The sequence below is a fragment of the Anomalospiza imberbis genome, chromosome 10 (assembly GCF_031753505.1).
Source record: "Anomalospiza imberbis isolate Cuckoo-Finch-1a 21T00152 chromosome 10, ASM3175350v1, whole genome shotgun sequence".
NCBI lineage: Eukaryota > Metazoa > Chordata > Aves > Passeriformes > Viduidae > Anomalospiza > Anomalospiza imberbis.
This window is the reverse complement of record NC_089690.1, coordinates 10,945,557-10,959,413: the sequence shown is the minus strand read 5'-3', so window position 1 is coordinate 10,959,413 and position 13,857 is coordinate 10,945,557. Positions and strand designations below refer to the sequence as shown.

At 45.6% G+C, this 13,857-nt stretch overlaps 1 protein-coding gene across 4 annotated transcripts in view; it reads right to left on the bottom strand.

The window, feature by feature from the left end:
* The window catches only part of TP63 (tumor protein p63), a 151,565-nt gene that overhangs the window by 84,039 nt on the left and 53,669 nt on the right, over positions 1 to 13,857 (bottom strand). For 2 of the 4 annotated variants that reach the window (XM_068200663.1, XM_068200665.1), the window contains exon 1: positions 626 to 742. The exons of 1 other annotated variant lie outside the window; for it this stretch is intronic. In XM_068200663.1, the coding sequence (XP_068056764.1) occupies positions 626 to 684 (59 nt within the window). In that variant the 5' untranslated portion in view covers positions 685 to 742. Of the gene's footprint in view, positions 1 to 625; positions 743 to 13,857 lie in introns of those variants that run through there. One more of the 4 variants, XM_068200667.1, reaches the window with a different exon arrangement.

Sequence of the window (13,857 nt, the reverse complement as noted above, 5' to 3'; positions counted from 1 at the left end):
CGCTGATTGTTGTGCTGCCTCCTGAGCACTCCCCCAGAAGAGCTGTGTTACAGCCCCATGAGTGGGGATATGTCCCAGCTGATCCCCCTTGCCACCCCACTGATGAGTGACATCTCTGCAAAACACGGCAATGACAGCAACGTGCACCTGTAGCTGTGCCCACACAGCGCTCCATTGCAGAGCTTACAGAAAAACACCCAAACCAAAACCAACTCACCCTTCCAAAAAAGGAAAAGCACAGCATTTGTCTCTCATAAGCTGTGGCCACACTGCCATCACCTTTCCCTGGAGCTGAGTGTCCCATCACGGGAGGAAATGAAGCCCTGACTGCTTGGCCCCGCAAGACATAAAAGTGGGGGTGAAGTGGAGAGAAAACAACACCATTTCTGCTCCCACTGCTCCGTCTAAGCACATCCTTCCATTCTTCACCACACTGCCCTCTTTCCTACCTTCATAGTTAAGAGACAAAGCAAACAAGCCACTCTCCACCCCAGGAAACAATGACAGAAAGCCATTAAACTCAACTATTGCAATACAGCAATACTTCTCACCCAAAATACCACCTTCCACTGCAACCAATCTTTCCTAGAAAGGGCTTAAACCAAAACACCCAGGTTTGACTTACCACTGGGGAAAAGCCACGAGCCCCCGAGGAAAGCAAGACCCAGGCTTGATACTGAGCATGCACAGCCCAGCCCCTCCTCTGTAGCTTTGGTCCTTAAAGGCAGATGCCACCTGCTTGCACTGATAGAGGGTCAAATCTGACACAGGGTGCAGCCCAAGCACCGCTGGCACAAGTGTGACCAGCAACCTCCTTCCAAAAATAAAGGCTGTCGCAACCAAGAGGTAGCTGGTTTCCTTTGTGTTTTCATCCAAATGGGCTTGGTGCTTCAACACTCTGCACTACTCTGGGGTAAGAGCATGGTTTGTGAGGAAGCCAGAAATGAATAAGGTATTTCAGTGAAGCTGCTGTGTTGGGTTTCAAGAAGTCCAAGCACCTCCATTTCTCCATAACTTCCCTCAAAAAACTGGAGCTCTGGTTTGGTTTGTGTTTCTCTAGCAGTATGCAAGTTCTCAGAAATTATCAGTATGGTTTATGGGTGCAGAACTTTGTGGCTTGATGTTGGTGTAAAGCCACAGTGTAAAATTTTGTAAAATACAATCTTTCCCAGCAGGGATGAGCAAAATGATTCGGAGCTTTCTTTCTGCTTGTTCCCAAACTACAGTGTTGCTTTCTGCTTCTTCCTATGAAATGGCTATCAATGGTGTACCATTTTCTATCACTGAGCCTGTAGTTCTCAGTCAGTGGACATGCAGATGGGGCCAGCAAAGTCTTTGTCTGTAAGCTATAAATTTCACTCTTCTTTCACAAGTTACAGTCCCCTAAAGAATATATTAGTGAAGTACTCAGGAAACCTTGATGCAGAGAGAAGAACATCTATTCTTATGAAGACAGCACTTCCACATTATACAAATGTGCCCAACAAATGATTAATAAGGTCTAAATAATGATATCTAATATGCCTCATTTTATTCATCGTTCTCAAAGTGCTCTACAAAGGGAGATGGTGTGATTACTCCCATATTACCTGTGAGAAAACGAAGACACCAGGAGGCTATAGAATTACTGACCATTAGTCAGCAAGCCATAAATACAACCTTGGTCACCCAAGTCGTAATGTAGGACTTGCTCTAAAAGGAACTAGTGATTTTGGGTGTTTAGACAGAGAAATTCAGAAAAGCCTTAATGTCTTCAGGTAGAGTATACACTGTACCTCCTGCACTAAGAAACTCTCACCCTTCATTTATCTTCAGACACCAAAATGCTGATGCCCAGGAATGAAAATCAAGGGGCTGCAGAAACGCTGTGACCATTTTTAAGACACACAGAGTTCAGGGTGAAAGGAGAATTCCAATCCAGACTAAAACCTAATCTTTCTTCCTGAATTTATACAGCATTTAACCCCTTAAAATCCCTTAATTTGTGGGCATATTAATATATTAGCCTTCAGCCACCACAGAGTATGAGCTGGATAGAGATTTAAGTCACAGAGGAGTCAGCAGCTTCAGCTCCAGCAATCCCAATCCACATGCTCATCCCTGCCTTCTCCAGTTACACCTTGAAGTGCATCAAAAGCAATGGTAAACGATTTAAAGTTCATGAGCATTATGTCTAAATGCCTGAATCTTGGAGTCAGTTGTATTTTTAGTTTTTGCGTGGGGAGGGGGCTCCTTTTCAGATCACACCGTTAAAACTGTAGGAACTTGGCAGCCCTCGTCCTGCTGGAATTCCCCCTGCTCTGCCTTGTAACACTGCAGTGATTTGTAGACATCGGTACCTAATGAAGCTCACAGCTGTGCAAGAGGAGAAGGATGCTGGGTCTGGCAGCACGGGACAAGCGTGCGCCTGGCAGGCAATGTCATCTGGAATTCCCCGACTTGCGGAGCGCTCTTGTCCCCCTGCCTGGAGCAGCCACCGTCAGCCAGCAGAGCACACCCTGGAAGCACCCCCTTGTAACCCTTTTTCAAGGTTAGAGACCTTTGGAAATCAAACAGGTTCGTTGCTAACCCCCATAAACGGGGGCAAAATGAAAGCCAAATGGGAGACAGGCAGGCTCTCCACCCCCTCGGAGAAGATTGCAGTTGAATTTCATCTACCTCTATTGAACCTCTTTCTATGTCTACTTCATCAACAAGCAGCCTCTCTTTGCAGCATGAATTGCACTGTAAAATGCATTTTCCTGCTTCTTTCTTTGCCTGATGCCATACTCCAAGGTCTTAACTCACACGAGCCCAAAAGAGACTGACTCCCATCCTGGCAGAGGTAGGTTGTGCTGAACTGAGCTCACAAGTCGTTATTCTCGTTTCGATTTTAAGTCGAGCTTTCAGTTTAGCATTTTAAAATTTAGGCTTCCAGCAAGTTCTATAAACCCTTCAGATTGTCTTTGCACATAATGCTGCTCCTATGTGTCAGTCCTAAAAAATAACTCCAAGAGAATACTGACAGATGCATGGGTTAGAAAGGACAAATGTAAGGAATAACAAACACCAACACAGGATTCTTTTGAGACAGAATAGAATTTCCACCTGTGGTTCAGTTTTTTTCCCAGTTCCCACATTTGTCAGATGTTTCATTGATCTGGTCTTTCACAAAAAAAATGTGGACAGCAGCACAGGTTATGGAGAGGGGCAGCAGTGAGAAAAGTGGTCGAGTCACACAGGGATATGCATTAGAAAATGAAAGAAACTGACTGCCAGAAGGGTGAACCCTGATCTTAGAAGTGGCCAACAGCCAAGGAGATGTGGGGAACACATGAAGGAACAGGGAGTGGCAGCAGCAAAGGGCTCTGTGACACTGCTGGTGTCCTATGGCATTTGTCAAGGACAGACCAGGGAGGACTGTTAGCTTCTCCTCTTCTCTAGGAAAAGGGTGCTTGTCCTGCACACACCCTGTTTCAACTGTGAGCTGTATGGTATTTGGGGGAAATAAAGCAGTTCTGTCTCACAGGAATGCTGAGTGTTCTGCTAGGGTCTACTCTAACAGTGCATCCTGATCTCCCTGTGACTTGGATTTGTCTTTTGGAAGCATATGTGTGTGAGATGAATGGAAAGTGGTAGGAAAGGATGGTTCAGTTTCCTGGTTGCTCTTTACTCAAGTCTTCAGTGCACAGGCAACACTGACCTAATCAAAGAAAGTGAAACTGTCTGTACAGAGTAATCCTCCTAATTCACCATGCTGCAAAACACAAGGGGGATTTTTCTCCTTTCATCATCTCCTTTCATATTGAGTAAAGACTGCCTGCAGTGAATGCAACATTTGCAGCTTTGTGGCAGCCCCTCAAAGCGCATTATATCACTGCAGCCCTGCGCCCCACACCAGAGCCCTGCTCCAGTGCTGGCTGCAGAGCTCCTCTGGGAGGAAAAGACTCCCTCTGCATTCCCACTGGGGTTCCCAGAATGAGCACTGCATGGCCTGCTCTCTGCAAACTTCTGGGAGTGGCTTCTTGAAGCTGAGCAATTTCAGTACCTCCACAGCCCAGGAACCCACTGAATTTCCTATCAACAGCTCATCTAATCAGCTATCTACATACCATCATTGTCAGCCTGACAACAGGGACCACTTTTGCATATCAGATTTCATCCTCAGGGCTTCAGGCAGCTCAGCACTCCACCAGCACTTGAGACACTCTCCCCTAACTGTAAACCCTGTTTTTTCTCCTTCAGGATTTCCTTCAGCATCTTGTGAACTTTCCCAGACATCTCTTATCTCCCACTCAACTTTTGACACCCCCTTCTTATCCATCCTCAGAAGCTCAGCCATGGACATCCCCTCCTTTCTGCTCAGCCCTGACACCCACTCTCTTTCTCAGCCCTGGCCAAGGTGAAGCACTGCCACAGCAATTTCCCCTTCTGCCCACTTCAATTGGTGCTTTCTCATCTGGGGTACAAACTTTTCATAACCCACAGAAGACCACCCATCCTGTGTGGAGAAGCCCAGTTAGAATGCAAACCTGGAGCTCAGGACACTCAAGCTCAAGCCCCAGTCCCTGGGTGACCTGTCCACCCTTGTTCTTGCATTCCTAAGGTATAACAGTATCTCCAAATTGGTAAAGCACATAAAGACTTATTAAGAATCAGTGCATCTCCAGGGAAACATGGTCTCAAGACTTTCCAAATTTAGATGATAAAAGAAAATATAAATAATCAATTTTAAGAAAGCCTTGAACCCAGAACCAATTAAAAACATTTGCATTATTTTGTAACTCACTTTTCCAGTCAATCCCTTTCCCAAACCTATTGTAGTGGTGGTGAGAAGCACTGCCCATCTGGAGAAGGAAGAGTCAGAGCTGCTGGACAGAGATAAGATCTTTTACTGCAGTAAGTGAGAAAGTCTTCTCAAAAGCAGCACAAGTGGAAAATCCAGGCCCAGCCCTCAAAATTCTGAGGTATTTTTGGTCCATGTCCAAAAATAAGTGCTGTAAGAAAAACTTTACAGGCAAACTGTCCAGAAGCCACAAAACATTTGTGAATCCCTTAAAAAAATAATAAATCTCTTTGGTCTAAGTAATAGATATCATGTGCTCTATTTGAAATACCCAGCTGAGAACATGTATTTGGGTCTAACTTTCGAAGTTTATACAGGAGTTTTGTATCCAGACAGCCCTGGTAGTTTCACAGCAGAGCAGGAGAGGACAAGCACAGCTGTCTGCTGAGGCATCTCTTGATGGGTCAGTGCTGCCTCCAGCCCTGCTGCCACATGCCAACCTCTGCTGTGCAGCTGCAACTGCAACTGGACAACAGAGACCATTTTTTGTCTTTCTGGGGTCAGTGCCTAACTCAAAATCACTCCATGGCCCACTCGTCCACCATCAATAATCTGCAGCAGGTGCCTGGGGGCATGTGGGGAAGTAGGAGCTCAGACACCTCTGCTATTGCATTCTCCTGCACAGATGGGGAGACCCCTCATCTTTCCTGGAGAAGCAGTGTTAAAGGCCCAAAGGAGCCTAAGCCAGTTAACCATATCCTTTCACATACTCAGATCTCTGCAGTGCCAGGGAATATGAAAAGGAATAAAACAACAGACCCAGAAATAAAAGCAGGCAAGGTCATTTTCAGGAGGTGTCAGTCATGAGAAAAATACAGCTATCACAGGTCTTCATCACTGCTCTTCTCCAGTGATTTTAGAGATTTAATAAGGAAAATTGCAAAGTTCTGGAGAGGCAATGGCCAGAAGTCTCATATTCCTGAGGCTTGCAAAATCAAATTCCCCTCTTTTGAAATTTGGTCATTAGTATTTTTTCTGCTATCACAGCATTTACCCAATAAAAATATCTACCTGATTTCATTGCTATTTTTTACAAGGAGCTTTCGGTATTTCCCACAGAAATGGGACTGTCTTAATTATTGTCTGCCAAACTTTTGCAGTGTTTAGTGCAACCAGCTTCTCTATGTTTTCACTGGTCTACCTCCATCACACCAATATAGAGACCACAGCACAGAATGAAAAATTGCTTTATTTATTACAGACGGTAAAATAATTCAGCCAAGCAGATCAGAGCTTCAGGAAGGCAGCCAGGGTGTCAGAAACGGGTTCTGGTTCTACAAGGCTCTGAAAGAGGCCAAAGCCAAGGGAAAAAAATATCCAAACCTAACAGGAAATTCCACTTGCAGCAGGGGTAGAGTGGCAAGGAAAGACCTCAGCTACATCCACACTGCTGCTTGGGCCAGAGTTCAAGGTCCGGTTTGTGTACTGTCTCTTACCTACATGCAAGCATGTTTTTGAGACATGGCCATGGCCTGAGCTCTGGGCTGACTGGAGAAGAAATGCCCATGGACACTGTTAACCCAAACTTCTCATTTTATGTAGTGTAGGCAAGTTAGGCACAGTGTCAGTCCAGTCCAGTCCACCCCAAATGTTCTGAGCTCATCTCTTCCTAAGGACCATGCACCCTCAGAGCAAGGGCCAGCTGCAGGCAGTACCTGACCACCAGAGCCTGAGAGAAACCCCCAGATGAAGGGTTCATCAAGCATGGCTGGGCCCCCGGCAAGGGAGATCTCTTTGAGTTCCTGGCTGCCCTGCTTGGCAACACGAGTGGAGACTGTGTGGTGCAAAGAACAAAAGCCTGTGGCCCTGATGGCTCATGATGGGGCTGTAGCCCGGCAACATGGTCTGAGCTCTGTTCAAAGTCTGGCATGTTGCCTGCAGCCTCTTCCCTGCTTGCACCATATCACTATCAGTAGTATTAAGGGCACATGGTCCCAAGGATGGTAACACACTCTGCCAAGAGTGGAGCTTCTTTTAAACTTGCTGAGATTTGAACTTTTTTGACATGTCAAGGAGTCGGAGTCAGATCATGCCTCTGCCAGGGCTGCCCCAACAGCTCCTGGGTTTTTTTTTTTTTTTTGGATGAGTGCTTGATGTGCTGCAGCTGCAACCTCCAGAAAGGCACTGGGCACCCCTGCATGCTGAGCAGCATGTGCTGAGCCGCTGCTGTCCCAGTGCACACAGGAAAAGCATTTCCCAAATTTGGCCACTATGAGGAGGTGGCAGGGAGAGGACATCCCACATGGGCTATCTCAGCATGGTCCCCCCCATCAAGAGGAAACAAAGCAAGAGAAATCACGCAGCCCACGCTGATTTTCAGCCCTGGGAAACTATGCATTGCAGGGCATTTAGTTGTATAAATATAGTGAGAGAAGAGAGGGACAGACAGGGGACATGAAATACGTGCTTCTTTTTTAGAACAGGAGGCTTCTCAGACTGCTGCAAAACGCTTGTGACATTTTGCGTTGAGCCAGGTAAGACACTTGGCTCCCCTAAGGTACCTACTCTTACAAAAACTGCTTCTATCTTTAGTTACACAAAATCCTTATGAACTGCTCAGGGGACATATAAAGTCCTTCTCACAAGCTTTCTCTCACAAGTTGAATTTTTAAAATATATCAAATAAATCATCATGATAATACAGAAAGTCCCCAGAACTCTTTAGAAGCAGGAAACTGTAAACAGCAACATCCTGAGTTTCAGTAAATAATTAAAATGCAAAACAGAAACACCAGCAAAGCAGATGTTAGTGAAGATTCCCGTAACATGAATTTGGTTGAAGCTCCCCAAACTTGTTACCCCCTCAGTCAACCGGTGAAATCTGGTGTGTTTGGGATACTAAGCATTAACTCCCACTCCTCACCCTTGCCACCAGTGATACTGCTACAGGAAAAGGAGCTCTGCTAAATAACCATGCGGGCTGCATTTGTCAGTGTGTAGCAAGTCTGTGGCAGGGCAGCTATTCTTAAGCCTAAGGGCAGAGAATCCTTCTCTCAAAAATAAGAGCACTTACAAAAACCTTTCTGTGTGTCACAAAATAGCTCCAAGACAGGGCAGATGAAGGACAAAGAATTAAGAGCAGATTATAGTCCTGGAAGACAGGAACAAATGAACTGTTTGTCAGGAACCCTGCTGGTGTGTAAGGGAATGCTACCTGGAGCGCTCACAGGATCTTTGCTTTTGTAACTATGCCGGGTGCTAAGAAATTACAGGGTTGGCTCCCTATAATTTTATCAATACATAGCCACACCTAATGTGATTTATGATTTTTGCTTGTGATAATCTTAAAGCTGTAGCTGCTGTAGTGCTATGAATACATACAGCATCACCCTTTTCATCAAAACCAGGAATGATGTTTCCAGCCTGTATATTTTAAGATGAAAACTCACAAATATGAACAGCCAAACTTGGAAAACTGTGTAAAGAAATTTTGTTGTTTTACATGGAGAGTTTTAACCCTGCAATATTTGACCACCTAATGCCCATGTTAACTCTCAAAGCCAGCTGAACTACAGTTTCACACTTGTTACCACCACCTCATATACTCTACTGACAGCAATTCCAGCCATCCCACTGATATTTCCCCTCAGCTCCTGCTCCTCAGACTGCTGGCAATACAGGCTGAGCCACTGCTGTTTGCAACATCCAGCTCACCAGCACAATTCAAGCTTCTTTCCACGCATTTGTTCAGCCTGCAGTGACTTTTGTGCCTATCAGCATTACTAAACTATACAGGCACTGAACCTCCCAGGGCAAGGTTTTGTAAGCAGGCTCATTTTTATGTTGCAGAGAACCTACTGAAGCCCTGATCACTTACTGCAGGGTTTCCCCCTTCTCACTTGGGGAGGTGGCTGTTCTCTTTATAGCTCCATGCACTAACTGAATTCCCCTTGCTTGTGTGTACTGGTATTTATCACATCAGACCACCTGTGGCATTTAAACACCTGATTGGAAATTACTCAGCAGCAAAATCCTGTGGGGAGGTGATCTGCTACACAGGAGTGATTGTAAACAGGCACCAAAAACTCCCAAGTACGGTCTAAGAACAGATACAGATGTTTTCATGAAGCTATCTGACCCGATGTTATCTGCTATCAGCAGAGCTAGTCAAACCTCAGAAATCTGTTACAGCAAAACATTTTCCTTCTGATTATTTCAGTGCTGATCATGGGCTACAAAGTTTTAAGGTAAAAAGAAGTCAAAATTTGTGTGGCATTATAGCCATTGGCTCCCACCACCATGTCCATGTTCCCAGGAAGGTTTTCACAAGCTGGCACCAAACTGAAAGCCAAGTTTCCTTGATTTCTTCCTCATCCAAGCCCCTCCTTCCTCCCCCATACTTTATTACTCCTACTGAAATGTTTTTATGGGAAGGCTTCAGTACTGTTTTGGACACGTGTTGAATGGTAGAGGATAAACACCTTCCCCAAATCAAAGCTGAGCCCTTTTTCTTTGTATCAGACCAGAAATCCTGGTGTTTGTTGAGAGGAACTTTTGCAAATTAGCTTGTAGCAGAAGGTACAATGTAAATCAGCATGGAATTATAACTTATAACATGCACCATGAACATCCTAAACACCTTTGAACAGATGCATTATTAAGAACTTGATTCTCTAATTTCTTCAGGATTTTTGGAAGCTGGGCAAGGCATTATGAATCAATTATCTCCTCACAGTACAAAGGACCCCATGAAAGATTTCACATATTCTTCTTGCCATCCTTTGGGATCTGAGAAAAAAAAATGGTTGGTTTGCTTCCACTTTAATCCTTTAAGCAGCACTAAAAGGACCTCCAAGAAGACAAGTATTTTCTTGAGAAGCCTATACTGTTTTGAAGAGGAAAAAGCGCTGTCCTTCTCTCTGACTGTGGAGTAAAGAGGTCCAGCAGAGACAGAATGGAGGAGGGCAGCAGGGATAAGCAGACTTCAGGGGCTCTGCCAGGAAGGGAGAACTGAAGAGGGTTTAATGTGCAACTCTTGAATGCTGTTTTGCAAAGATTCTATATTTTAAACCCATATTCTGGTGAGATTGCAGTACAAGAACAGGACAGTGACCAGAAAACAGACCTCAAAGATGAGCTAAATACCCTCCCCTCCTCACCATGAGCAGCACACATGCCTGATGAGGTGCTGGAGGGAGCTGAGAGGTCCCATGCTGGCATCCACTGTAGAGCTGCTCTGCAAAGCCCTCCTTCCAAGGAGGCCACTCTGCAAGAGTTGCTTTGGCACATGGAATGCTGTTCTCTCATGTGCATCTGCCTCCAGCTGTGGTCCTTCCCCCATGGAATTTTTACCAGTAGTGGCAGCATAGCTCTGAATGTGACCACAGGAGAGCTCACAAAGGCCGGAAACAAAAGCACTTTCTCACCTCTCCTTCCTGCATTTAGCCAATTCTGCTCCTTTAGGAGTCACCAGCTGCCCTGAGCACACCACAAGCTGCTCAGAACAATTTCTGGGCCCTCTCTGAGTCTCTGGAAAGTACCTGCTCTTTCACTGGCTTTTTCTGCAAACAGATCTATACCAAGTCATGTGTCTTTCTTTACCTGACTTCAGGTCTTTTTGCCAACACAGCAAATTTGGACTCCCATTGCATGGGTGAAGGCAACTGAAATTTGTCCACTCTGTCATAGCAGGAGTTCACCTATTCCTCAGCAAAGGATAGCATGAGGAAAGAGAAAAATGGGCAGTTGCCCAAAAGCAAGGATTCTGCAGAGCCTGCACGTAGGATGAGATGCTCCTGTGGGACACGACCCTGTGCCAACTTTAGCAAATCTCTGTCACAATGTCACCCAGCTGATACCTGAGTGAAAGGAGGGCTGATTACTCCAGCATTGATTCACAGCCATGAGGGGCTCAGCACTCTGCTGCCTGCAGCCAGCATGCTTTGCCTGATCTGTCCCCTCCCAGCCCAAGGGACAGAAGCCTGCAGCCTCACTAGTGCCTGTTGGCAGTGCTGAGCACGGGGTACAGTGAGTTTCCACCTTTGTGCTGTATTGCAGCATTGACCTTGGCCAGACTCCGATCTGATAATTGCAGTCCGTTCACCAGCCCTGTTTGATACGTGTGGGAACCAGTGAGGGAAGGTGAAGTGACACATGCAATGCTCCTGATGAAAGATCTCTTTGAACACTGGAGCTCTGGCTGGCTGGAACTAGGTCCTGCTCACCAAAATTCATCCAGATACAGCACCCAATAGATGATGTTTCCATGGCCCAAACACTAATTTCTAATACCCTTCTTAAGTAATTTCTTACAATTTTCCTCATTGTTTTCTAAAAATAGATTTTTTTTTCTACATACCTGGTTGGGGGGTTTTGTTTGATTTTTTGGTTTTAGCAACCTCCTCAAAACCCAGAACCATGTCTGAGAAATCAGGTTTCCAGCACAGATGCTGCAAAGGGCAGTGATTTTCAGGGCTGTTCCTCTGTTATTAGCAAGAATTGGGAGGCTGGACTGTATCACATTGTGCTGAGAATACAAAGTGAGAAATGAAAGGAGAAAGAGCAGCTTGTGTGAGAGCCCTTTCATTCAAAAGGGAAGAGTGAGCCACAGTGAACACCTTCAACACAGCACTGATGTGAAATCCTGAGGCCACCAATTAGCCTGGGCATGGGGAACGGGAGGAGCAGAGCAGGCAGGACTACAGTCCAGTGCACCAGCAGGTGCATTCCCAACAGCCCCCAAAGAAGAGGGCTCCTGGGTAAAACACAGCCTAATGACCATTATTTCCAAGAACACAAGTAACTTATCTGTAAACATCACTCCCCCAAACAGGCATTAGCTGAAAAAAAAGCAGCTTTGGGGAGAGATACTAATTACATAGCTCTCAACAGCTGGACTTTGATCATAATTACAGTGCCTTTTTCATCTTACATTAGTGGCTTTCAGCTGTAGCTAGGTGGGCACTTCACTTCTTAGAAGGTGGAAATCCCGCCTGTTTCAGATAATCAGCTCTTTTTATGACTCAGAGCTGACCTGGGTTTTCTGCAGCATGGGATGAGCTCCCACAGTACCATCCAAGGCAGTAATTCATGGGGGTCAGTGGCCTGGCACTTCAGTGCAGGTGCTTCTGTCATTACAGCAGCACTTCCCAAATCCCAGAGCCAGAGCACTGAATGTGCATATTCTTGATTTCAAGTATTTCCCTTTACAAGGGAAGTAGAAGGAGAAAGACTTTGAGGTCTGCTGAATTTTAGCATCTCTCAGCTCTTTCTGTTTAAGAGGAAGAAAGATGGGCAGACTCAGGATACACCTGTCCAAACAACCTCACTTCAGTCACAACCTACATTTGCATCCTTCACTTCTGCTAAAGGATGTACATCCCCATCAGCACCCACTATTCCTCTGCTCCTCTGTCAGCCGGGCTGCAGCTCCAGCCCACAGCAATGAGTGGGGTTGTGAAGGAGGAGGCTGCTGCCCTGTGACCCAGCTGAGTTCTCTATGATTTTTTGTGATGCTTTGCTTTGATACCCACATTTACAAAGAATTTAATAGCCTAAATGAGGGAGCTGGACTGTTGAGACAGAGGCTGAAGTGGCCTAAACAATCACACACGGCACAGAGTCTGGGCACTCAGCTATTTTTCCTCATCTGTGGCACTGAATTACTGTGTTCTTTGGATATATCATTTCACAGTGGCATGTGAAATGACAGGCATAAGGCACATGAGCATCATAAAGGTACATTAGCTAATGCTCCTCAGGGTGCTCTGTGTTCACCTCTTGACCGAGGAAATGTTGTCGCTGGCTCCCACGTGTCCTCCCGCTGGACACCCCCAAACTGAAGAGAGAACTAGATGAAGCAACAGCAGAGGGTAAACCAAAGCCACAAATCTTAGAGTTAACTGGGATTTATAACTGCTTCCCCCTCCACACTGAACTACAGGGAAATCAGTGTGGCATGCATACCCTCCCACCCGTTTAACAGAGTTTAAAACACTTTTCACTCTTGGTTTTTTGCCAGCATACCTCAATTTTATCAGTTTGCTGGTTAGATAATTACTAGACGTAATTTTAAAGTTGCAAAGAAGCACACTGGTATTAGCTAAATATTTTGGCCACATCAAAGCAGAAGTGTTTCAAACTGTGTAAAATAAATGCAATTCTGAAACTATTGAATTTTGTTAAAGCAGTCAGAGAAATGTCACATAACACATCATGAATATGCAACCAATGGAGCTTAAAGATGAAGACCATCTATGTCTCAGACTGAGAAAAGTATCTTTGGGATCAGCTTTGAGCTGATTTTGACCTGTGGCAGAGCACAGTCACTAATAATTGAACAAATGCCTCTCTTGGCTCATCTAAACAGACACGCATAACAGCTGAGATATGTTGTTACTCTAGGCTATATCTCAAACAGGTTTTATGACTGAGGGGTGTCACAAATTCTGTCTATCCTGAGGCTTCCCACACTGCAATGGTCACTTAAAAACTCATCATGCTGCTAAGGCATGTGGTGAGGAGCAGCATTTCTACTGCGAGGCCTGACTTGCTGGATGAGGCAGATTTGCAGGGGTTGAAAGGCTTATTTAAAAAGTTCTACCAAATACAGCCAATGGACTCTTTTTCTCTTTAATTCATGCTCCAGCTGAATTTTTTGCCTGAGCCACTGCCGGACCAATTTTCAGGACCTGTTATTGGGATACAAACTGTCAGGAGACGATGGGCTGGGAAGCTGTCCCAGAGCTCAGGTACACATCCCAGTGCATCTTCTCGCTTTCCAGTGTCAGGGTTTTCCCTTTTTTCCTTTTTCTTCATTTTCAGTTTTGGAATTTGCCTGGCTGTGTCTTCCAGCCATGGAAACATTAATGTGCTAAAGACTCCACTGCTGCCAGCCCAAATCCACCTTTCTGGGCGAGCACTGCTCTGGTACTGCTTTCTCCTGGCCGCAGGCACATCCCTGCCGGGGTCAGCGGGGCTGGGTGCATTTGCAGGAGGTCAGAGCGTGGCTGCATGTGCCTGGCCAGCCCTGGGCTCGTGTTGTGGAAGGTCTCCCTGGGGAATCCAATACTCCCGGCTTCATTCTATCTTCC